Source organism: Sander vitreus, chromosome 20 (assembly GCF_031162955.1).
Source record: "Sander vitreus isolate 19-12246 chromosome 20, sanVit1, whole genome shotgun sequence".
In the NCBI taxonomy this organism is placed as follows: domain Eukaryota; kingdom Metazoa; phylum Chordata; class Actinopteri; order Perciformes; family Percidae; genus Sander; species Sander vitreus.
This window is the reverse complement of record NC_135874.1, coordinates 16,516,755-16,543,150: the sequence shown is the minus strand read 5'-3', so window position 1 is coordinate 16,543,150 and position 26,396 is coordinate 16,516,755. Positions and strand designations below refer to the sequence as shown.

Below are 26,396 nucleotides of genomic sequence, written 5' to 3'. Positions count from 1 at the left end.
GTTATAACTTCGTTAATTAACGTCGTTCAGGATAACATGGAAGTATTACTCGAATTATTTTATTGACCAAACCCTCCCTGTTCCATGGTTAAATCTTTTGTGTAAGTCATCGAAACGGGTTAAGGACAAAAAAGCCCTTAAATTGATTTCTTTACTTGAAACTCTTAAGTTAATTTGAGATTGCCTTTTTTATTTCTTTTCTCTTATTTTATTTTCTTCTTTATGTTGATTTGTTATGTATAAGCTCCTAGGTTTTGTTTATATGCTCGACCCGAGGCAAAAGCTCTATTTTTGAAGTGAATTTGTAAAAATGCTTGTTTCTATATATCTGTATTCTGAATAACAAAAAATAAAAATACATTGTACTTCCTGTACTTAACGAAGACGCAAGTCCCCACAGAGCATCCTCCTGTTCCACATCTGCTCTTTGTTTGAACGCAGCCTAGCTTACAGTCTATGGCTGACCGGGTTTCTTAGTTTCTATTGGTTGGCAAAGGAAGTAGGCGGAACCTGAACGCTCGTATGGCCAATCATTTGAATGGTACGATTGGATGGAGCCATTTCTTAAAATCTGTTATTGGTCAACCCCACAGTCCAAGATTGAAAGTCGGTTGGCTTGACTCCCATCTAATTGTTTTTTATCCAGTTCTCTCTTGTTTTGTCCCACTCAGGAACATGTTCACATGGTAGTTTTATAGAGGCCGCCAGGTAAATATACGCACAATTCATAATTGTTTTAACCAGGTTCGTACAGCAACGTCAGCATGCTATGTCACGTTTGTTATTGCTGAATATCTCTTGCTAGCTGATATGTGGTCTTTCTGTGTTGTGTCGGTCAGTTAACATGGAGCAGACATCTGTTATTCAGATTGTAATATGACCAGCCAGCTGCACTTGCATTAGCCTTTAGTTTGAAGCTGTTTATCCTGCACAGATAAACAACACACTAACTTTTCTTTCGGACAGGTGCGTCTCACAGACAGATAACATGAGTCGCTTTCTGAACGTCCTGCGCAGCTGGTTGGTGATGGTGTCCGTCATCGCGATTGGAAACACCGTGCAGAGTTTCAAAGACCACAGTTTTTTGTCAGAGAAGCTCTACACAGGCACACCAGAGTTTGGTGAGCAAACTAGGTTTGATTGACGAAACCTAATGGACATTACAGAAAAATTAAATGTCACATCATCATATTTTCCACTCAACTGAGCATGATGTTGGTGTTATCAGGTGTTCAGGAGTTGGTGATATGATTCCTCAGAAAATATATACGTTTATAAAATAGCATTGAATAGAAAAATGTATCTGAAATTGTATCAGCTGCTAAGACAGCATTTGTATATGACTCATATTCAATTTTAGAGTCACACCTACTGGATTTAAGAGACCAATACCACTTTTTTTCACAGTTACAAAGCAGTGCTCTCTGGTGGACAATGTAAAGGTGACAGTTTCTAAATGACCCCAAATATAACATCTTTGACATGTTAGTACTGCAAGTTCTTATTACTTATCAGCCGACATATATTGTATAGGCTGCTACATATACTGATAGCAATATAGTAGGTTGTTAAGCTAATATTGGCCCAGCCGATTTATCGATCTGGCTTGTATTAAAAAATGTGTAAATAAAATAAGTTTAGGCAGACTTAGATATACACATGAGTATATCATGATATATTTTTTTCTCCATTTTTTTTAAACTCCTTCATTCCTGATTTTGTACTTCTCATTTCCTTAGTGAATGGTCTCCAAGCTCGAACATTTGGCATTTGGACGTTGCTGTCGTCTATCATTCGCTGTTCCTGTGCCATTGATATCCAGAACAGAACGTAAGACCGCTTCTCATTTCCTGCACCTTGTTTCTGTTGGCAGTCTTCATACTGTACGTTCTTACTGTGTGTCATACCGGCTCCTGCAGGCTCTATCACATCACCCTATGGACATTTGTGCTGGCGTTGGGTCACTTCTTGTCTGAAGCCTTCATCTACAAAACTGCTCCTCTGACTATCGGTGTCATGGCGCCTCTCATTGTGGCAAGTGAGTATGGACTGTACTGATGAGTGATGGGAAATATCTTTACATTATCCCTTAATTGATTACATTTGTATGTGTTTTTCTAGCTTTCTCCATTATAGGAATGCTGATTGGATTCCAGTGTATCCCAGAGCAACAAGAGGAAGTCGGAGCACGACAGAAGAAGCGTAACTGAATCCTGGCTGTTTTGATTTTCCTCCCACCTCCACAATGACCACCAGACACTAGTGGACTGGTCCTAGTGTGCTGCTTTTGGTTGTACATTACTTTCCTACTGTAACACTTTCTATAGACTACATACATCTCTATGTGGGCTGTATTTAATGTTTATTACATTTACAGTTCACAGTGCAATCAAAAATGGTTTGACGTGATGATCTACCAAAGAACTCAGATGACTATACAGTATAAAACTATGCTATGCTCTTCATTGCAAAGTCTCATAAACACGAATATCATCAATTATTCTCAATGTTTGTTCTGTGCTATGTAATGTTTCTACACCCAATTATTGTCATATAAAACTTTTAGATAATGAAATGATTACATTTTGGATGATGTGTATTTATAAATTACATGTGAAAAATAAGTTGTGAGACATCTTGTTTCCGAGGGCGTAATTGTGTTTTTTTCTTTTTCTTTTGACAAACATTTAATATTTGTGCTGCACAATGTACTAAAATACCACTGAAAGGAAAAACTCCCAACATGCATCATAAAAACCGTAAAATCACCAGACAGCTTATCACAACACATCAAGTAAAACATGTTAATGACAAACTGTACAAACAATGGTTACATAGCATGAACTTCATTTCTCAGTCACAATTTTACAAGCTAAGTAGTATTACACATAAAAACATTTTCTTGTGCAAAATGACAACTGCAGTAGATCGACTTGCCTTCCATCATGTTTTGTGCTGTGCCACCATTCTTCATGTTCCAGAGGCTCTCACATGTTCATCCAGTTATGTATCACCAAATATCTTGTAGAGATCACTTACAGTAAAACAAGGACAAAACTGATGCACAGCATCAATCATATTCATAATCAGCAGGTTGCAGAAGTAATACTTCCATGTGATCCTGAATGGCAGGCAGAGATGAGCCTTGTTGATCTGACTGCCATGACAGGAAAACAGTACAGTGTTTAGTCTGCATTAAACACTAACACTCAATAGAATGCTTCAGCAATGTAAAGACTCAGTTCACTTACACACATTATTGGTCCAATATGAGGAAACAGTTTAAATATTGCTCATTAGATGCATAGAACACTACATTAACACTAATCAGAGGGGACTGTAAAAGCTTACGAAGGTTAAGTGAAAGAGTGTAGTAATGTTGGAGTCACTAAAGTGGCAGTTGCATTGCACTGACAGGACATATAAAATGCCTACATTAGATACAATAATGTTTACAAAGATGATTTTGTGTAGGGGTGTAAAAACCATTGAGGTTCCAAGTGTGCATGATTGACTTGTGCTTTGTTTGAGATGAGCTAAGTTGCACTTGGGATATTAGTGTAAATCTCTAGTTTTCAGGTCAGAGCGTGGCATTCAGGTCTGCAGGTTTTTAAGGCGACACAGAGAGCTGCTCAGTATGTTATGTGTGTGCATGTTTATGTTTGACAGTGTCAGTATTTCTGTTTTAATCTCTACACGGTATCTTTGACAGTCTATCCTCCTTATAACTTCCTCTCTTTCAGGACTTCAGGGGGAGAGACGGCTCCTTCTAGATCAGCTTTTGCTTTCTGTAAAGGAAGAGGACAGAAAACAATTACAATTGTATCATCTAACAACTGAGCAAAAGTAGTAGTTTTTTTAAAAATCAGAAGACACAAATTCTCAACTCATCACAGCCTTCAGAAAGACAACAGAACGTTAACATAGACCAAAATTATTCTGTACATTAGAGTATTCATTAGAGTATTCATTAAACACCTTAAAACATTAACCTATTGCATTAAATCTATGTTTAACCTGTTTATTTTGATTGTGGAGTGGAGCAGAATGTACTGCAGTTCAGTAGTAATAACCTCAAGTATTAAAAATACCTGTCATCTATTTTTGTAAATTGAAAGACAATGTGGTTTGTAACAGTTTTGTTGAATGTTCTGGAGTTTTGAGTGGCATTTTGACATTGAAGATAAGGTTTGTTTACTGTCACATGTTACTCTGTTGTGTGGCTGCCTGCCTGCCTGCCTGTGTGCGTGCGTGTGTGCATGCATGCGTGCGTGCATGTGTGGTATTACTGGTGTTTACTTGGTGTAAAGAGGGTGTTCCCCTACCTTGGAAGGTGTGTGTTTGGATTTTAGTGAGGTTGTGGGTTTTTGTCAAGACAGCCATTGCCAGTGGCCGCTGCACGTTGTGGCCCCGTAGTCCTGCACCGATGATACAGAGCCTGTAGGCTAGAACAGTAGCTTGGGTGTCACACCTCTGAGGGGCTTTAGAAGGGGCCACCTTATCCTCCACCATCTCCTCCATCCTACACCACCCCAGAGTGCCCTCCACCAAACCCTGCACACCCAACTAATACTGCCTGCTACCTGCACCTAGCCCAGCAGCTCCACTTACACTGCCTTTAGTGAGGAGAATACAGTGTTTAGTTCAAAGTCATCTAGCAGCAAATCATGCTAAGATGTAACATTATTTGTTTAGCATTATTTATTTAGATATATTTTACATCTATTCACCTATTACTTATTTCAACTGTTGTGACTGTATCGTTTTCTATCTCGCTGCTGCTGGTCTTATTTCTAACAATTTAATAGAACTGGCTCTATAATAAAGAAGGAAACTAGTGGTGGTCAATTTAATGTATCTTATTTAAGATATATTAGTGTGCAGGATTACTGGAGCTTTTCATTTTAGTGCATGTTGTTATGATGTTTGTTTAAAATGGCATTCCTTATTAATAATTTAGAGGTGATTCTGAGCAGCTGGAGGCCACTGGGTTTTATTTTCTGTTCAAGTACATTTAAACATGTGATATGTTACATACATGTGGACTATTGACCAAATAGATGCTTTTGTTTCAGTTTAACTCAATAAATTAAACCTGCTTTTTATTTATTAACAGTGGATAGTGGTGTGTTATTATCACATTATTACAGTGTTTTATGAACTGATTAGTACAGATTACTGATCTGTGTGACAGCTGTCAACTGCACGTCTTTGCAAAAGTGAAAACAAAATAAGGTTTTTATAGCAACAGATGGTAAACATGCTGTTAGAGCAAGTTGGAGAGCCGTCAGACAAAGCAGACTTGGGCTTTCTGCTAACAGTATTCGAGAATAGAGAATGTTTTAGTGAGGTTGTAGAAGTGCGACCCCTGCTTTGCTCGTGTGTACCTGCAGCAGTGCATGAGAACCATTCAGAGTGCATTCAGCCCAGAGATATCTAAAACATTCCTTCACCAAAGGGATAGGTTAGGTTAGGTTAGGTTAGGTTACTTTATTGATACCTGTAGGTAAACTAGTTTTACAGTCTAAGAGAGGCGGGACATCCTTAAACATAACATGCAACACTCAAAACATTAAACCATATAAAAACAGGTAATAAAACATGGATAAAAAGGAATAGAAAACAGTACATAACCAAAGTGCTTGTGCGTTTTGTGCAAATAATTGTACTGTTTATTTAACATAGTAATTGCCGCTGGTACAAAACTGTTTTTAAATCTTGTAGTTCTGTAACCAGGAACTCTTAGCCTCCGTCCAGAGGGGAGATACTGGAATTCCTTATTCAGAGGATGTAGGCTATCTTCTTTGATAGCCATAGCTATCCACTGTAATTGTAAATTGTAAATGGGGGTGCAGCTGGGACTCCCCAGTCAGCTTACTTGACCATTTTACAATTTGGTTTAGGCGATTTTTGTGCTTGACTGGAACACACCCAAACCATGCTACTAGGGAGAAAGATATGATGGTTTCGATAAAAGCATGATAGAATAATGTCATCATGGTCTTATCTATATTAAAATGTGGGGATGGTGGATGTGGAGATTCCACCTCAGACTTTATGTAGTGTACACAGATGTACTTACACTCACTACCTGCACCTCAGACTGTTGTTGTAGATTGGCCTTCTGGCGTCGGAGGTCGGACTTGATAAATCCTGCGATAAAGGAGAGGGGAAAGCTTAGCTTATGGAAGTTGTGGCTTTGTGGACTTTTGGTTTAAAATCAGAAAAAGAAAATGGCATATCAGTGGTGACTCACTTCTGTAATTTAATGTATTTTAGGTTGAAATAGAAAAACAGGGACAACACAGAAGGCTATTCAAAGCAAGTGCCTAGACAGCACTAATCATACTGTATCTTAGTGTTATTTCCACATACCTCAACAGTTTCAGCATCTTTAAAATGAGTTAACACATTCCATACAAAATGGTAACAGGGGTTTCACTCCACAACCCAATGTATCTTATGTAATTTTAAGAGGGATGATTTGCATGTTTTATGTCAGAGAATAACAGATAAATGAGTTGTTATGTGTTAAAGATGAGCCTTGTTGATCTGACTGCCATGAAAGGAAAACACAGCACAGTGTTTAGTCTGCAACACTAACACTCAATAGAATGCTTCAGCAATGTGAAGACTCAGTTCACTTACACACGTTATTGGTCCAATATGAGGAAACACAGTTTAAATATTGCTCATTAGATGCATAGAACACTACATTAACACTAATCAGAGGGGACTGTAAAAGCTTTCCAAAATTAAAGTTAAGTGAAAGAGTGTAGTAATGTTGGAGTCACTAAAGTGGCAGTTGCATTGTACTGACAGGACATATAAAATGCTACAATTAGATACAATAATGTTTACAAAGATGATTTTGTGTAGGGGTGTAAAAACCATTGAGGTTCCAAGTGTGTCTTCTCTAGTGTTCAGGTCAGAGCGTGGCATTCAGGTCTGCAGGTTTTTAAGGCTTCACAGAGGGCTGCTCAGTATGTTCACTCTCCATGTGCTCACTCTTCATAGCAGCTTTTTTTCTTCTATATGGCCGTGTGTGCATGTTTATGTTTGACAGTGTCAGTATTTCTGTTTTAATCTGTACACTGTATCTTTGGTCTATCCTCCTTATAACTTCCTCTCTTTCAGGACTTCAGGGGATCAGAGGAGCATTAATATTGCTTTGACAAAGCAGCTCTCGTGCCAGCAATGCAAAAAATACCAAAAAAAAATGTTTTAACGTCTTTAAAGTCTTGAAGATAACAAAGAGTTTAGAGAGATGTTGTATACAATGAGTTGGCATAACAAATCTCAGATGACTCCTACTACTGTCACTTTAATCACACTACTCTTAACATAATACATGACATTAGGTAACCAGTAAAATGCTTTAAAGTTAAGGAATTTTAAAGGAGCATATTATTTTTGTTTGATATGGAGCATTAAGGAATAAGATGCTGTAATTTTCATTTTATTGTGCCTTTAATAAATGGGGATTTTTCATTCAGCCACTAGAGGGCAACCTTATCCTATGAAAGATACCACTGTGTTGCGTGTAACTTAATAAACCTAAGGTTTATAAACACAATACGCCCTGGTTTAAATAGTCATGCTTCACTTCTGTATTAAAGTTCCATTTAATATCATGTGCATCCATAGTTGCTGACAGGAGTTCAATGTTCACTGTTGTTGTAAGCACTGTGACAGGAGAGGTGTATGCTGAGGAAACAGAGGAGAAGTTAATATCTTACCTGTCAGTACTGTTCCTATTAGCAGGAAGATACTCAGGAAGATGTTTCCTGCTAAAGTTCCCCATCTATCAATAATCTTCCCTTGAGAGATGGTGAAAATGATTCCAAAGATCTGAAAGGAGATTTAAAAAAAAAAAAAAATTTACAGCCCCAAACCAACACCTTTTCTATTCTGTTTTATTTGTTGTTCATGCTAACATTACTGACCTGAGCTGAACAGTTAAGCAGTCCAGATGAGGTTCCCTCTGATTCTGGATAGGTAAGCTCTACTGCAAACTCAAAGCCAAGAGGTAGATATCCTGTCATGAAGAAGCTGCAGACAGACAAAGACACACACACACACACACACACGCACACACACACACACACACACACACACACACACACACACACACACACACACACACACACACACAAGGGCAAATTAAAGGCTAAAAGAAAAGTGTGTGATCTGCAGTAGTTTTCATCCCAACCAAAGAAGGAATACAAAAACCACAAATTTAAAAGTAGGGCAAGTGTATATTACAATAGTAGTACAATACACCCTGTCTGGGTTTCAGTAATGAAAGCCGACAAAGGAATTGCTATGGAAACCAGTTATGGGCTTAATCAGCTTACCATAAATAGCAATAATTGTCAGGACAAAGCTCGTGGACCGGGGGATCAGAGGAGCATTAATATTGCTTTGACAAAGCAGCTCTCATGCCAGCAATGCAAAAAAATGCCCCAAAAAATGTTTTAACACATTATTAGCAAAACCGTAAGAGCTGTTGAGACCTGTGGACATCAAATGTGACAGACAAGGTTCACAATAACCTGGGGCTTAAAATTAGTCTAAAAACTGTGTCATCATGACACGTACACAGTAAACCTTCTCTTAGCCACCATTTCTTAAGACTTAAATCTTTGTTAAAATTAATGACATTGACTTCTTGACATAAAATTGGCATGTTTTGCAATGAGGCATTGTTCAAATTGAAACACTTTTACCTGTGATCATCTTTGTAAAATTTATAATTAATTATATTGTAGGTTTTTTTTAAATCAGGATCCAAAGTCTTGAAGATAACATAAAGAGTTTAGAGAGATGTTGTATACGATGAGTTGGCATAACAAATCTCAGATGACTCCTACTACTGTTGCTTTAATCACACCACACATCACATCACATGTTCTTGTTTATTTATTTTTTAATTTACTTTGTTTTTTTTAATATTTCTCTTATTATTTATTTCTCTATATATCTGCACTCTTGCTCTCTTCGTGCTGCTGTAACAACTGCAGGAACCCTGTTTAGTATTCCTTATAGAGAAATAACTGACCATAGTTAATTTTTACTCATTTAATTTCAAACCCTGGCTGTGATGTTTATGACCTCTGCAGTCTTTACTCTGTAATGGTTACCTACCCTAAAACTCCAGCTGTGACAAACACCACCCACAGGTGACCCAGGTTGAGGGTGAAGGTGTAAACCAGCATCCCAATCAGAGAGAGGAGATATACGGCCAAGGTGGTTTGTCTGAGGAGACAGGAGAGGAATATTAATCATGAAGTTTAAAAAAATGTGCGATGGCGATACAATCAGCCAGTATATGCATTCACACACAGCACACCCTATTTGAGGAAAATCCTGTAATCTGATTTGACTTTTACATTAACAAATCTTGTGACAAGGTTTGCTACATGCCTGCAAAGCTGATCAGAACAAAGAAATCCTACAACACAATTTAACAAAAAAACATTTGGCTTTGGGGGAAATATTTCCTGCTAATCCGCCATGTACAGTATATTGTGACGATTCTATACTTCAAAATAGCTTAACAAGCAAAGGCAACACCTTTGCTTGTTAATGTTGGTTTTGTTACGTAAATGACAAAGAAATATCTGTTTCCATAGATTTGTCAACACCTGCCGTTATTTAATGTAGATCCCATGTTTCATTTGAAAAAAACACTTGTTGTTTACACTTTTTTTTTATTTATTTAGTCTTTAAGAAATTCATTACAAGAAGCAAAACTCATCAGTTCAACCATCAGGGTTAAACTGGGAACAATGGGACCATCTAATAAGCCAGTAGCTCTTCTCCTCCACATTAAACACGCATCATTGTATGTGTCTCATGCATTAAATGTGTATAATGCATATTATGATGCACCTAACTAGGACTTATGTCTAAAACATCTTCAGTTTCTACCACTACAAGAGATAACAACTATCAAATAGTTCTGGTTTAGGCCTATATGAAAAAGTAATGTATAGTTTGTGTCAGAGCAGGCATCTTTTTCTAGAAGAATGTCTTACTTAAAATGAATGAGTCACTGAATACCCCTCGTCATAACCCAGGCCATCTGCACAAACAGGCTTACTCTGGTGAAGCTGTCTCTCGTACAACCACGCGTAAATTATTGCTGCAAAACATTTTTTGTTAATATAACATAGTCCTTTGACTCTGTCCCACATGGGACAATAGGCATGAGAGGGTCAACAACATAAATCCGGACCTGACGGCTTTGACAGCTAACCATCCTAATGGCATGTAAGGAATCTGAGGGACGAATCATAATAGTTTGCATGCCAGATCGCTGAAGGCAGTGTGCCAAACATCTAACACTCGGAAAACTATTGGAAATAAGTGGTTACTTACTTACTTACTTCTTGATCAAGACAAAAATGACAGAATCAATAATTCCGATACCAATTGTAAATCTTCACTTTTAAGATTGAATTATTAATATTTCCCAAGTTTAATGTGGTGTGAGATGTGACCTGGGAGGAGCAGCAGAGTATAGCCTGTCAGTTCAGATAAGCAGAGAGGGACATCAGATATAAAACTCAGTTCCGCTGGATTCTCATTCATGAATGCACTTGGACATCTCCCTGTGAATGCATGATTTAAAAGACATCCATGCAAGGAGCCCGTGTTTTAAAGCAGAGACTGACTGTTGTTCCTTTCAGAGGTGACGGTGAGTTTTCACTTAAAACGTGAAGCTACAACATGACATTTGTTGACATGCTACAGGCTCTGTCGGTCTGACGGTCTCTGTTCTTTGTTCTAGACTGAAATATCAATTTCAACAACTATCAGATGGATTGCCATGAAATTATGTACAGACCTTCATAAGCCACCAGATTATGAATCCTAACTGCTTTGATGATCCCCTGACTTTTCCTATAGCACCACCATGAGTTTGATATTTGTGGTTTTGAGCTTTCGGATGGATTGTCATGAAATGTGCCACAAGCTCAAAAGGTCAAAGTTTTTTTAATTTGCAAATGTTACAATGCAAACACACTAAACTAAGATGTGAACATGGTAAACAGTACAACTGATTAACAAAAGCATGTTAGCATCGTCATTATGAGCATGTTAGCATGCTGATATTAGCATTTAGCTCTAAGCACTGCCTCACAAAGCTGACAGTAGAAGAACCACTGTCAACATTAAGTCATCATTGACCCTCATCATTGATTTCCGAGGACCTTTAACACGTATTTGTCTGAAGACTGTAGTAGTATGATTACACTATGGCTGAGTTTTGGCTTCTTCTGTCAACGGCTGGAAGCATTACTTAAGATCAGTTTGGCATTGTTTTTGCCTTTCAAAGTATCAATAGTAAAACAGTGTTTTGTAGAAATATCTTACTTGTATGTTTTGGTCTTGTCCAGCCAAATGCCACATATGATGGACCCCGCCATGCCAGCAACAACAATAGTCAGACCAATTCTCCCAGCATTCACTTCTTCACCCTGAGAGTAAAACATTGACATTTCTGGTTTTACAGACCATATAAGGCATCTGTGACCTTGTTCACCCTGTAGTTAGCTTGTCCTGGAAGCTCTAAACCATAACAATCAGATTCCCATACCTCAGTTATCTGTGTCAGGGTCATCTCCTTGGCAGCTTCATAATTATTGGTGTCAGAGAAAACCACACAAATGTCTACATGCTGGGCCTATTGACACTGAGTACATGGCAGGAATGAATGGCTGAGGAGGTTAGGAAGGAAGACACAGAGAACAACGAAAGAGCAAAATAAAAGCTAATCTGGTTTGAAATAAAGTATACAAGGCAGAAGCATATTTTAGAGCAGACACACTGAGACTTACAGGATATTGTTCAATGATCATCTGATTCAACAGTGTGGAAATAGCATAGAAGCAGCCGACGTTCAGCCCTGCAGACAACAAACAGAAATCAGTGTCTGTCTATTTTGAGAAGACCTGTAGGGAAAGCAGGGTGCAGATGGGACCTAATGCTGCCCCCTAAAAACACTGCTGACAACTTCACACATCACACACATTATAGCCTTCAGACTCTGTCACTACTTGGCTAATAGCATTTAAGTTTATTTATACTGGAGCACAAAGACACAAAATTACCTTAAAATCCCATTGTCCAGGCATGTAAAGGGTACACATTTACAGACTAACACATTTCAATATGCTTCACACTGTCAATCATTGATATTGTCTTCATTAAATAGTGACCTTTGAGCAAAAAAAGTGACATCTCAAAAGACCTTTAAATCAATACTACACATTGCGCTGGAAGTCCATGTGTTGTGATGACACATCCCCATATCTGCACACCAGCTGATAAAGACTGAGTCACAATTCAAGTCATGTAATTGTGGCAGCTTCAACCGCAGATGTCTATTTCAAGGCTTTTAAATCTTTGTTACCTTTCACCTCGATATTGCAACATCTTTCCCTGGATGTGCAATAAAAGTAATGATGTTGGAGTGTGGGATGACCTGCATGTCACAGTGATGTAATCAAGACATCATCATGATAGAGAAACATATGAAGACACAGATCTGGACTTCCTCCTTCTGCTATCTTTATGATATCCTTTTTTGGGACCTTCCTATGAACCTACAGTATTATGTAAGTGAATCAGCTTACAACAATTCTGATATTTGTGTCATGGTTGTGTATGTTCTGTTTCCTGTTTTATTTTGAAGTCTGTCTTTTCTGTCTTGTCTTGTCTGGTTTTACTTCCTGTCTTGTGTTTTCCCGCCTTTTTTGATCGTTTTCCCATCCCTAATGTGTTTCACCTGTTCCCCAGCCTAGTGTCACCTGTTGCTCGTTTCCTCATTTACTCTGTGTATTTAGTCACTTAGTCCCTTGTCTGCTGTCAGGTTATTGTATTTTGTTTGTAGTGGCTGTGTGTCATCTACACTGTTGGTCTCTGTGTTCCTGATGTTTTGCCTGTTCATGTTTTGGATTCCACCTGTTCTGGTTTTTGTTGTATTTTGCCTGCTGTTCCAGGACACCTTTTGTTCGTTGGATTTCATTGAAATAAATCCTTGAGCTTACTCGTGTTTCTGCCATCTTGCATTTGGGTCCTACATCCACTGAAACTCCTGACAATTTGTTTAATCACTAATCATAATAATCAAGTACAATGCCAAATATGTGTTAGTTTTAGTCTCTCACATGTGAGGTTTTCTTGTTTTTCTGTTAATATCATTGTGACTTAAATGTCTCTGGGTTTTGGATTGTTGGTCAGACAAAAAAAGCAATCTAAAGACGTCATCTTGGACTCTCAGAACTTGTAATGGGCATTTTTGCCATTTTCTTGACATTAGCCTAGCCATAAACAGGAAGGGTACCTACCATAGGTGACCACCAGGAGCATGAAGGGCTTGTTGCGCAGCAGCCTCAAGATAGAAGCCGTGTACGAGTACTCGCCGGGGGGGATGTTCCTGGCATGAGCCTGGGCCTGGGTGGGCGGGATCTCCGGTCTCTCCTGAAACACTGTTAGACAAACAAAATATTTCATGAGGATACTTCTGTGTTCTTTCATTAAGATTGTTGTGATAGTGCATTGTCTGTTCTCTTATCAGCCAGTACAGACACTGACGGGGGTAAAAGCCCAGTGTGACGCTGGAGGTCATAATGACAGGCAGAGGAATAACAGTGGAAGCAAAATCTGTAGTTAATTAACAGGATGAGTCAGTTGAACAAACATATCATCATTATCACCTTACCTTAATTTTATTAGCTTTGTATTAATTCCTTGTCCTTATAAACCAATTTGTACCTTATTAAGTTATTATAAGCCCATAAAATAACTTTTTTTGATATGTTTGCATGGACAGATACACAGAATAGCATATCACATATTACATACTAATTTGTAATGCCTGTCCCTGGATTGGCTTTTATATCTGATCTGATATAATCAATATTACTACCACACCCTTGATACATAAGCTCAGTATCACATTAGAGTGGCCACACAGCAACTTGCAGCTAATAAAGTAATAATAATGTAATAATGTTGGGTACAAAATAAAACTTTAAATCCCCTGTATACCCATAGTCCATCCAAACGTGCTTTCATTTATGTTGCCTTAGGCCTAGTCCACACATACACAGGTATTTTTGAAAATAGGGTTTTTCCCTCCGTTCACAAAAAAATATCCCTTCCACACAAGCACTGTTAAAAAAAATCTGTTCAAATGGAAATGCAAAAACACAAAAACAAGGCAACATAACCCTAACCCTAAAGCCATGTTGGCCAATCATGCGGAGAAGAAGCAGTTGGCCAATGAGAAGCCTGAAAAAAATGATTTCTAGATCCTAATGGCTTTCCTAATCTGGCTGCCATGGTGTATGGATATAGCGGAAGAGTTACAATACATTTAATACATTTTTGTGTAAACATGTAGTAAAGTCCTGTTAGCAAGGTTAGAACCAGTACTATTTTGGCCATGGCCACCATCGCACGAAATGCCGCCTCATTTTTGACACCTCACAAAGGAGATAAGGGTGCACATTTTGACATTACAAGCTAAAAACTCAATTTCCCTGTCTACACAACAACACTGAAAACAGAGTTTCTGAAAATCGGATTGACATTTCCCTCACCCCTTTGGTTTGTTGCGCTTGTTTGGGCACGGCAAGTTATCATACCAGGTTGGTGACATCCTGTAATGCCAGTTAACATCTCCCAGAAAGAAGTGCAAGTCGTAGTGAAGCTTTACTATGTTTCTTTGACTGTCGATGAGTTTTAGTCCTTCGTGGAGGTGAAAAGAGGAACTAACAGAGCTGACGGGGAAGATGATTTCATAAAACACTGTCACAACTCCCTGAGTTCCTATTTCCCATCGTGTCTGAACACATCTCATCAAAAGGTGAACAATTACAGCAATTACTGCTGCTGCTCATCCAGTGGACTGCGATGCTGTTTCTCGGTAGAAAGCACATCTCAGGAAGACTCAGCTTTCCAGTAGTGCTGCCTTAGGAGCCCAACAAGCAAGTTAAAAGTTCTACCATATAAAAATGATCAAATAGTGTGTTAACAATTAACCCTGATGTTGCAAAACCCTACTAGAAAATCACCTGTGTTCTCGTCTAAAAATACCATTACACTGCCAACTAAGAAATGTCATTGGCATTACTGTGGGACAAAGGAGGTGAGGTAACAGCTTTGTCACAGTCCCTAAAGCACAAACTGTCAAGATGACTCTTTGCTTTATATATTTTCACAACATGACTGTGGGAGTTATATGAACTTGAAAGGGACTTGCATGAGTGGGCAAGAAGCCCTGACAGCTCTATGAGCCTGCGGATGTGAATAGTCATCTTACCAATGACCACAAGGATAAAGATGAGGGTGGCAACTCCTGCGCTGATGTAGAACATGATTCTGATGTGGTTCGCCAGCTCATTGATATCGTCCACATTAGGCACAAGGATGGGTGGGAGCAGGAACCCAATGGCGATACCCATCTGTAGGTAAGAGGCACAACATTTAAAAATGACTCTAGCTGACAGCTACACACACAGCTATAGTTAGTACACATTATTAAAGGGGGAAAGCATCATTACAAAAGTTGAAAAAACACAAACTTGACATTTGTGTGAGTGATGGCTACCAGTAAACACATCAATAATACATGCTTATTTCATATGTAGTGATTACAAAATTAAAATCAAAATATGTCAAAGGTGGGTGGTGTTAAAGCAATAGTTTTACATTTTAGGAAACTAGCTAACACATTATATACTGTTTGTTTAATCTGTACAAAAGACAATATAAAAACTTTAAAAAATCGCTGTTTTATGGAGGGTTATGTTGGACCAAGACAGGCTAGTACGATGGTGTTTTAAGCCCCCACCGTCGACTTCAAGGCAGCGCTGCCACCGTCGACTTCAAGACACCTAACCCTAACATCGTCTTCCATGCAGTGCTGCCTGGAAGACGATGTTGGGGGCTTAAAATACCAAACACCGACAGGCTAACTCTTACCCCGTTTCCAGTCTTTAGGCTAAGCTAAGCTAACCAGCTGCTGGCTGTAACCTTATATTTAACGGACAGATATGAGAGTGGTATTGATCATCTCATCTAACTTTCTGCCAGAAATCAAATAAGCAAATTTCCCAAAATGTAAAACTATTGCTTTAAGAAGTACAGGTAATGCAAGGGGTACATGTGCTTGACATAAAGGTACAATGTCTGTTTGACTTTTTATATCCTAACACTCCCCCTCCCAACCCACCCTCAGGGTCAGCAAAAGTTCTAGTGGATCTGGAACAGTTGGGGGGTACTAAACTTTCCAAATCTGAATACCATATGAGTAGTGCCCACTTCCTCATCTTCCTACAGCCTCAAAAACATTCCAGAGGGAACACCAGCCAAAGTCCCTCCACTCTAGGCGAGAGATGGAAAAGTGCAAAAAGGGACAAGACATGTTCTGGGGGAAGAAACCTGTGAACAGTGTTTGAGGCGTGCAAGCACAGAAATACATTAGACCCCTTCAGTCCTCTGAGAATGTTATAGCCACCATGATTTAGGATATAGATGTGCACCTGTTACCCTCTACAGTATAGCATATTAATCATTAATTTAACAGGTCATTTAGCTAGAGATCCCTTCAATACAGTAACTGGACTCATTTTTGTGCATTTTGGAGAAGTAGAGCAAGTCTTGATAACTTGATAACAAAAAAGCAAAACAAGCTTATTCTCAGTTGGTGCAAATTAAGGATCTCTTATAATGTTACTTTTGGCACACAAACTGTTAATCTGTTTGTTCTTCAAAGGCCTTTATGGAAATCCTACCTATTTTTTCTTAATGTGAACTATTTCTGGATGTCCAAGGGGATATGTGAACTACTTCAGCCTGAAAACTTGGAAGCATCAAGTTTAGGGACCGGATCCAAAGGAATAAAGTCCTGGTGAGCAAGTAAACATCAACAACAATGTGTTCTTTTATCTTCAGCGGCGGAGAGTGGGACTTAAGCAAAAAACAAGAACATGTGTGACAATGGCCGGTATGCAGTGTTTATTAATGCAGGTGAGAGAGAACACACTTCAATTGAAGAAAAAAAACATTTTAGGTTCAGAGGTTCAAGAGCATCAGAGGGGTCAGATGTTTTTTGATGATCTATGTTTAGGTATAGGGTTAAACATCGTGGTGTGATCACAAGGCATCCATATATAGCCCAATACATAAAATTTAAATGAATTATGAAGCCAGATTCTTCCCTTTAGAAATGACTCAAAGATGCATCAAAATTATGTCATTGTAAACCTCAAAACCTCTAGATTTATCATCTCTCTAACAATTGTGAAAGAGACATGAACCATGACATGTTCAGGTTTTCCTTTACCTCAAGCTTTAGACGACCTAACAAGTTCAATACATTTTCTGGTATTTTTAGTGTGAGAGGATAGGATAAACGACCACACACACACCCTTCCCAGCAGCCCTCATTATTGCCATGGACACAGCATTCTCAGTGTAATCTCATTATACAGTTAGTTTACCCAAGCCTGGGAACTTGTTCAGAAGCAGGAGGTGAAAGTCGACCGTCACCCCCCGCAATTTCCCTTTGCCTAGAAAGAACAAAAGACACACACACACACACACACACACACACACACACACACACACACACACACACACACACACACACACACATAGAGCTACATTCTGGCATATCTGCTTCCTCCCAGTTTGGGAAATTCTTTACCACACACCTCACCTGTTGCATTAGTACATTTTTGCTTACAGTACAGCGTACATGTTAAAATGGCAGACTTCTTATATGAGTTTGATTTAGCTGACATGTAAAATTTGCTCACTGCTACCACATTTTTCCAGCAATTTTATTTTCTGCTCAAAATTTACAGTCTTCTGAACACAAAATTGAAGAATACATATTTGACAAAAATGGTAATACTAGGCTACTTGGTAGTTACTACGTAACTAAGCTTTCCCAAAGAACTGAATGAAGCCCTAACCTTGTTAAAGAAAATCACCATTGAACATTTGGAAAATAACCTAAAAGTAAACTGTGAGCTAATACTTTCACAGCTGACATAATAAAATACACTTTATAAAACGGAGAGTTACAGTCCTTGATTAGGATTGGCTGAGACGTGATCAAAGTCGTTACTATACTATACTAATACTATAAAACACACAACTGTGACCGTTGTATCTAAAGACACCCCCTAACTGTTCTAAAATCCCTGTAAACCACGGCCTGTCATGGATTATTGCTTATTTATTCCTCAACTTCTCATATACCACATGCCATACCGTAGGCTGTCACGAAATCCTGAGGTAATTTTAAGCGAACTGAAGCTAACATTGTCAACATGTATTAAGTGCTTGTTTCTGCAAGTTAACATGCATCGCTTCTCTCAGATCCTTTTCACTGTTAGAAGCTGAAGCAGCTGCCAGAGACAGACTCAGTCACACATTCAAAGACGCTGACAAGGCACAACATGTACCTGCCTGTTTTTTGACACATGGCCATTCAGATTGCTAAAGATGATAGATCTCTCTCTCTCTCTCTCTCTCTCTCTCTCTCTCTCTCTCTCTCTCTCTTGGCAACCAACACTCATACTCTCTCTACACCAATATGAGAAGATAACACACACTGCCAAAGACATTTTGAGCCCGAAAGGCAAACAGAGACACACCTCGTTTCCCAGAACGCAAATGGAACAGGCGTTTGCTGCCCAAACTACAGGGACGAGAGTCTGGACAGGATGCCAAGGATATAAACAGTGGCCACCGAACACACAAATTGGCCCGAAGAAGGTCATTGCAAATGTGTCGGGGTCAGCCGTGCTCATCTTTATCCAAGCCCCACTGCAGTTGAAAGCTGCGCCCACCACCACGACGTCCCTGAATCCCCGGTTGTTGAGCAGCCACGTTACAGGCAGAATGAGGGGGGATGTAGGTGAGGAAGTAGATCATGAAGAGCCAGTCAATGGTGAGGTTATTGATGTTGTAGAAGTGCATGAAGATGTTCCTGATGATGCCATACTGCAGCCACATGAAGGCGTTGCTCATGGAGTAAGCGCTAAAGGTGAACAGCATGAACCATCGCCGCTTGTACAACTTCTGTCTCTATCAGTGGGAGAGCTGCGCAGCATCCAGGGCTGAAGGCTCCAAGATGTCGCTGCTGTCTCCCAGTGGCAGCTGGCTATATTCTCCCAAACTAGTTGTCTTGCTGGAGACCAACCATTGGCTCTGGCCTCTCCAAGGCCATCCATCCACTCGTGAAGGAATTCATCCTGAGAACTCATGTTGCTCTTACTGAAACCCCTTTCATTCAGGCTTCTGTAGTAATTAACAACTGGAGGGAAGAGCAAACATTTCTCCTTGTGCGTCCGCTCTCTCAAAACCGTGGCAGTTTACCTGACTCGTCCCTCCCTCCCAGCAGGTTTTATCCTACATGCTGATCATAAACAAGCTTGCCAGCTGTGCCTACAGTGGCGATTACTGCTTATTAATCCTTCTGATTTAGCAGAGGTGGATCTGTGGTGCAGTTGAAATATACTGTAATGAGCAATGTTGGAAAGCTCTGATCCCAGCCAACTGTTACATACCTGACTGACTCCAGTCTTTAACACTTCGCTTTAGTCACATGAAAGTTTTATTTTTCATTTCCAACTCCTCCTTCCAGCTTATGTCTTGGATTTACTAAAGCCCAATCACTTTTTATTACATCATCTGTCTTAGATGCTACCACACTGGCAGACCTGAAGCCGGATGATTTAAAACATATTCATTTAGCACAACACATTTTTGTTATGTTGTCTTTCTAATCAGTGCTTGTGTACTCAAAAACACTGGATTTTGAATGCTCTGCCGTGATGAGGTACTGACAGGTTCAATGGAGGATTATTACTGTGGGACATACACAATTAGTCATGATCAATCATTTTTCAGAGGATTACTTTGTGACTGTTTGTCTAATTTTCTGATTTTGTCTCTGAAGAAGATGGCAAATTCATTGCAGGCCTTGGTGGATAAAAGTTCAGATGCTACTGGTACTGGAGGGTTTGTTAACCTATCGACAGTAGCAAACAAAGCACGTGAATTATTATTGTTTCTGGCGATAATGTCAGAGAAGAAAGACCACCTTGCATTCCTCATTTCCAAATTATAAATGCAAAGCCTCTCTTTATAGGTGTCATAATGGACCTGGAGATTAGTTTTTCGCCACCTGTGTTCAGTTTTTCGACACTTTTCAGTAAAGTCATTGGAGAAGGTTGCACAGTATTTCGGTGGCCTGTATATAGCTCGAGGGGAGAACCTAAGCTGAAGAGCCACATGCAACAACATTCAATGTTCTTTAACTTTTTCCAGAAAGGATTCAATCATGCCACAACTGAGTGTGACAACGTTTTCATGAGAATTAGAGTTGCAACAATTAGTTGATTCATTGATTACTTGATCGACAGATTCATCCGCAACTATTTTCATAATCAATTGATGAGCCAAAACTAATTTCAAAAACTGACTTTTTTATTTGCTGACATTCGATAGACCAAATGATTAATGGATTAATAAAGAAAAAAATGGTAGATACTGGCTACTTTAGTGTGCCTCATTCATTTTATAATTAATTTGATAATTCTACATGATTCTGTTTTGAAGTTGTTTTTTTTAAGTAGAGTTTTACCTACTGCATATGGGTTTATGTAGCCTATCTAAAAGTAGACTTGGCTCTAACATATAGATTAAAAAATGAAATAACTGAAAAAAGGATATTAGTGATGTAGGCTAGTAAGCTATTGAATGGGTTCTCAAAGCACCAATGGTAATTGTTAATGGTTTCCCTGCTGTCTACAGCCTCCAGCCTCCTCTGCTGCATGGAGCAAAGGCGCAAACCCACAAATGGAAGGAGTGGAAGGTAAAAGAAGGAGAACCAAAACCTCATAATATTTAAAATGCAACCCTTAATGCACTTCATGTTCATTATTCACCCTGGCAAATCCATATGATATCAAATCCTTCAGTATCGGTGTTTACATTCAGCAGAAGGTAGGCTACTAGTTAGCCGAGATTGCTTTTTTTGGTATTCGCCTTAATTCCATAAAAACAGTGCAATAAAACGCTTAACCATAGTGGATAAAACAATCTATGATGTCTAAAACACTTTAGGTAGCCTATTTGGGCTATAAACTGCCTCACGGTCATATTCCACTTCCACAAAGTGACGAGATATGAACACATGAGCTGTAATTATACAAACCCCTGTATACAGCCTAGTATTCGGACATTCTGACTTTTTCGCACAAAAACAACAAAGTTTACCATACCTGGAACATGGCAGCATTGCTACACAGACTACACTGACTCAAAACATTATACCAGTCCAGCACGAGACTGAATTGACAACTGAGAATTGTGCACGTCACCTCCCATTTGGTTGCCACCCTCAAAACAAATAGCCTACCTTCCACGATTGAGGAATATTTCACCAGATATTCTCTTTAAGTTTAAACATTTTTGTCGCGTGTTTATTTTATTTTTTTACATTTGGGGCATGGAAAAGTTTGTGAGATTAAAGAGGCAGTGGTGGAAAGTAAGTAAGTAGGCCTAGCTACATTTTTACAGTACAGTTTTAAGTTAGGCTACTTCCATTCTTACTTACACTTCATTTCAGAGGGTAGTGTCGGCTACTTTTTACTCCACTACATTTACATCTGATAGCTATATCAAATTACAATCTACACAAAAAATACATAATGAGCTCCCAACCTGTTTGGCTTGTGACGCCTTACAGAAAAACGATGTGCAGTTTGGGCCCCTTGTCAAATGTTTATAATATATATATATATATATATATATATATATATATATATATATATATATATATATATATATAATAATATTTGCAGTTCCAATATAAAGACAGATTTTTCCATCTAAATTTCTCATATGTTTCATATAAAATAAAGTTTTCAGGCCCAAAGAGGAGAAAGTATCCAATATTTTACAAATAATAGAAGAAATTAGGGAAAGAACTGACTAAAAGAAAGAATTGGAAAAGGGAAAGAATTGAATAAAAATATGTCTACAAACTAAGCTGAACTTAGTTTTTCTTCTCTTGTACCCCATTATTTATCTGCCCTCAGATTGATATATTATATATATATATATATATATATATATATATATATATATATATATATATATATATCTGATTTGACTTCAACAATCGAAAACAAACAAGAAGAATCCATAAACCCAGATAAGCTTTTTCAAGGTAAGCAGGTTCTGTGACTATGCAGATAAGCTGTCACATGTCAGATCACATACACACGCACGCACACACACACACACACACACACACACACACACACACACACACACACACACACACACACAGCATATGTCTGCCTCTCAAGCTTTACAGGCAATGAAAAGTGCTTGTGTATCTGTCCACGCTAAATTTGTACAAACTGCAAAGGATTTTTATCAGGACCAAAGACACACATATTTGTGAAAGTCTACTGAAAGAATAGCTTTGGTATCAGAATTCAGTGCAAACTAAGAAATTCCACAAATATGTTTTCGTTCAGTTGAGAAGCGCAAATGACTGGCTGGATTGCCAACTGGGCAATGCCCCAGAGCCCGCAGACCCACAGAGACCCTTAAAACAGGGGCGACCTTTAGGGGGGCTCAGCCCCTAATGAGAATGTGACACAGATACAGTGCATTGCAAAAGTGTTCTCCCTCTGGCACAACCACCTCCAATTGGCCAAAACTACGTTTATGTTAATGGTAATTGTTTGTCCTCTGTCATTAACAGACAAATTCACAAACTCTCACTTAAACTCTAAAAGTGAGAAAAAAAATTTAAGCTTAGCCCCCCTAAAAATGGTCTAAAACCACCCATGCCTCAAAACCTCCAGGTTTAGGCTACTGCATGCCATTTGTTTTTTGGTCAACAAAGGCATACCGGCATTACTATCTAACCGTGTAGAAGGGGCCTGTATTACTCAAGTAATTGATAATCTTGTTGGTTTCTCTGGTCATGGGTGGAGGGATGAGGGTGGGTCAGGAGCCCAACAGCAACTATTTGCCCAGGCCCCCTAAGAGGTTAATCCAGCCATGGGTTTGGGTCTGATTCAGGCTACTCATGCAATTCAAACATTTCTCAGGGGGAGTTTGGGACTAAATCATATTAAACCGACTATAGAGGTCTATCACAGTGACAATTGTGGCTAAGAGATCAACTCGCCTGATTCCCAAAAACTCCGATGGAGCAGGCGGTGGAAACCTCATCCGCGCCGAACCAGACAGACGCCAGGCGGGAGGGCATCCCGAGGATGAACACCTGGGCTAGGGAACTTGCGAGCTGTCCGACCATGGTCACCCCGAACAAGTTGGGTTTGGCACTGGCCACCTTGATCCATGTCCCGGCGCAGTTGAGCGCGTTGGCCAGCAGCGCTGTGACCCGCAGCCCTTTCTTATCCAGGAGCCAGGTGACCGGGAAGATGAATGGGATGTAGGTGAGCATGTAGATCATGGACAGCCAGTCTATAGAGAAGGCTTCCACGTTGTAGAACTTCATCATTATGTTGTTGATGATCCCGTACTGGATCCATTGGTACGCGTTGCTCAGGGAATATGCGCTGAACAGGAACACGATCATCCAGCGCTTCTTGTATAAACGCGTATTGGCAGCAGAGCCGCTGTCGCCGTTTGGGATGCTGCTGCATTCAATTTGCTGCACGGCATCTGGACCCCCAGCTCCCAAATGTGGCCCATTGTCCATCGAATTCTGCGCGTTTTTGTCCTGCAATGCCCGCGTATCTTCTCCCATCCTCTGCTTCAGTTAAAACGAGCACACTTGGAAATATAATAAAGTCTTCCCCCAGCGCAGTAACGGATTTAAAATGTCTTTAAAACCCCAAACTGCTCCGAATATATGTGAATTAAAAATTAAAGTACAGAAGTAACAATGAAAGATAATCAATAATCACTTTCGGTCCATGTGACAGTCCAAACACTATTAAGTTGTAGGACCAAAAGGACTGAGACGACTTCAGACTTCATTCCAAAGGACTGGCCTGCTCTCCAAAAATTCATTCAATACTTGAGCCTTTATTACACACACTAGGTTTGAGCTGACCCGACTTTTACTCCACCCAGCTGCTGAGATAAGACGTGACAGTGACTGTAATGAGACACACCTACCAGACAGTTAACAACACAGACTGGTGTCTTAGTTAGTCCTTATTTTTCAACTTTATCTCCCAATGCAACATTGCAGATTACCAGTGTGCCACATTAACAGTATTTTATTCAATAATAATATAAGGTTGCTATTATTTCTCTAGCAGGAGTTTTGTGCTCTTGCCTCAGTCATCACTTTATTAATCTGCATTGTTAAAAGTTAAATCCCACCGTGTAAGAACAATAAGTGCCTTGTTACCTGTGTTTGCTGTTAATTAGTACATGCTGTTCTTACATACTTTTCACAATAGATCAAATGTGGATTAAATGTTAAATCTTAACTCATGTGATTACAGTGATCCCCATTTCATTAAAATACAAAAGGAAAGGCATTAGTAGTTTGATGTCTTAATGCAGAATTACACATAATGTGAGGGGAATAAGGTTAATCGTGAAATATATTATTTTCCTTCATCTTTTCCACTGTTATAATATGTGTGGAATTACTCACAGCTAAAACAAAGCCTTTCCTCTGCAGGATACCTTGGGATCACTGAAACCTCCCACATAACAATTAGCCAGTGGGATGTTGGATAGATACAATAGGTTTGAATAGTTAATCAAGTTTAACTCGTCATCGTTGAAAATGAGAGAAACCTCAAAGCCCTTCGAGTATAAATAAAGGTTAAATAAATAAAAAAAATAGTTTAGAAGTTCCTACATAAAACTATAACAAATGTGCGGAAACCAATACAAACTGCAGACGTACAGGGCTGATCAGGTTGTGCTGCTACTGGCCACCAGATGGCACCATTTACCAGAAAGTTTGGTCCTCAAAATTTGTGGAGGAAATATTTATTCATAATTCAAATTGAAAGTCCAAGGAGAAAACGAAGCGAGATCAAATTAAAAATATTATTATTTAACTACGCTACTAGGAAAAATCATGCCATAATTAAATTGAAAAAAGAAAACGGAAACTGTAAAATGATTTATCTTTTGAATTTTCCATTTGGCTTTTCCATTTGGATTTAATATTTGGCTTTTCAATTTCAATTTAACATTTGGCTTTTCAATTTCAATTTAACATTGGCTTTTCATTTGGACTTGACACATGTCAATGTAAATGAGGAGGCGTGGCCCAAAGGCTGGTGGGAGGGTCAAAAACAAAAGGGGTGCAGAGGGACCTTATGAACAGCAGGGGGAGCTGACTGCTGGGGAGCACACTGTTGAGGAGCATCTGTCTGCAGCTTCGCCACCAGGCTGACTTGGCCTCTTGTTTCACATGATAGAAACTGATGATGTAGGCTAAACACAAACGACATTTCATGCAACAACAGTGAAGTTTTCATGTAGTTACTATAATTGGGCCCATGTTAGTAAGGACTAGATTATGACTGTATTTAAAGCTGATTCTGGTTTCCAACTTCGCCCCAGGTGTCTGTTTAAAACACAGACGGAGACAACTTCTCTCTTTTGATGTTTTATTTAATTAAGCAACAGTAGAAACATGGGTGTGGGTAGCTCTGCTACGTGTGTTTGTGTGTGATCAGATCTCAAGGACGCACCCACACACAATCTCAACCGGGTAGTCATCGTCCAAACTGCGACCTCTCCTTTTTCTTTCTCTCACTTTTTTCTCTGGGTGGTGCGTGCGGGGTGAGGTGGGTGTCTGCGCTATTCTCCGACATGTATTCACAACAATCACTCCTGATTGGCGGCCTTTTGTACAGCCCGTGTACTTTTTCGTTCATTTGATTTCCGATTTTGAAACGATATCCAAATTTGAAAAATGGGTCATTTTAAACCTTGTTAATATTGATGACAATGTGTTCAAACGGAAAACAAGCCATATTTCAGGAAATAAACTTGTCCATGATTCTATTGAGAGACTTCCAGCTGACAGCAGTGTCTGTGAGCATCACTGGCCGGACAGCAGGGAGGCGTCCCGTCAGACTGAAGCTTCTGACAGCTTCGGAGAAAATGTGCAGTTGGCCATCAATGTTTGTAAAACTGCCCATATTCAAACTCTACACAGTTAATTTCTCGCATAATAAAGTCTCAGAAGTGAATTTAGTGGTGAAATAGCAGACAAAATTTGTAAAAAAGTTTCCAGTTGTTTGCTGCTGCTGCTACAGCAAACTCCTGATCTAGATTATAGAATTGATTGTTTTATATAATTTCCATTTTTTTTCCATTTCCTTTTCCAATTT

At 39.2% G+C, this 26,396-nt stretch overlaps 2 protein-coding genes and 1 pseudogene across 3 annotated transcripts; 1 reads left to right on the top strand and 2 right to left on the bottom strand.

Moving 5' to 3' along the window:
• The first annotated feature begins 574 nt into the window (after nt 1-574).
• Nucleotides 575-2,633, top strand: erg28 (ergosterol biosynthesis 28 homolog). The gene is made up of 5 exons (XM_078277703.1): nt 575-708; nt 967-1,121; nt 1,740-1,830; nt 1,920-2,038; nt 2,122-2,633. Exons 2-5 carry the CDS (start codon nt 989-991, stop codon nt 2,208-2,210), a joined length of 432 nt encoding a protein of 143 aa, XP_078133829.1. The 5' UTR covers nt 575-708; nt 967-988; the 3' UTR covers nt 2,211-2,633.
• Nucleotides 2,346-24,565, bottom strand: LOC144535306 (choline/ethanolamine transporter flvcr2a-like). Of its 2 annotated transcripts, XM_078277701.1 has the most exons (11): nt 23,246-24,565; nt 15,338-15,479; nt 13,359-13,499; nt 11,847-11,914; nt 11,383-11,486; nt 9,148-9,258; nt 7,947-8,052; nt 7,740-7,851; nt 6,083-6,153; nt 4,326-4,445; nt 2,346-3,788 (listed from the first exon to the last, which is right to left on the bottom strand). In XM_078277701.1, the coding sequence occupies exons 1-10, from the start codon at nt 23,828-23,830 to the stop codon at nt 4,371-4,373; spliced, it is 1,515 nt and encodes a 504-aa protein (XP_078133827.1). In that variant the 5' UTR covers nt 23,831-24,565; the 3' UTR covers nt 2,346-3,788; nt 4,326-4,370. The 2 variants fall into 2 exon arrangements, with proteins under 2 accessions (XP_078133827.1, XP_078133828.1); XM_078277702.1 differs by lacking the exon at nt 4,326-4,445.
• On the bottom strand, nt 17,026-19,794 carry LOC144535307 (choline/ethanolamine transporter flvcr2b pseudogene; annotated as a pseudogene).
• Nucleotides 24,566-26,396: the final 1,831 nt, after the last annotated feature.

Coding starts and splice junctions, on each gene's coding strand:
- erg28 (XM_078277703.1), top strand. CDS start 989: ATGAGTCGCTTTCTGAACGTCCTGCGCAGCTGGTTGGTGATGGTGTCC. Junction 1,831..1,919: donor ATTGATATCCAGAACAGAAC/GTAAGACCGCTT, acceptor CGGCTCCTGCAG/GCTCTATCACATCACCCTAT. Junction 2,039..2,121: donor GGCGCCTCTCATTGTGGCAA/GTGAGTATGGAC, acceptor GTGTTTTTCTAG/CTTTCTCCATTATAGGAATG.
- LOC144535306 (XM_078277701.1), bottom strand. CDS start 23,830: ATGGGAGAAGATACGCGGGCATTGCAGGACAAAAACGCGCAGAATTCG. Junction 11,915..13,358: donor GCTCCTGGTGGTCACCTATG/GTAGGTACCCTT, acceptor TGTTGTCTGCAG/GGCTGAACGTCGGCTGCTTC. Junction 8,053..9,147: donor GTCACAGCTGGAGTTTTAGG/GTAGGTAACCAT, acceptor GTCTGTCTGCAG/CTTCTTCATGACAGGATATC.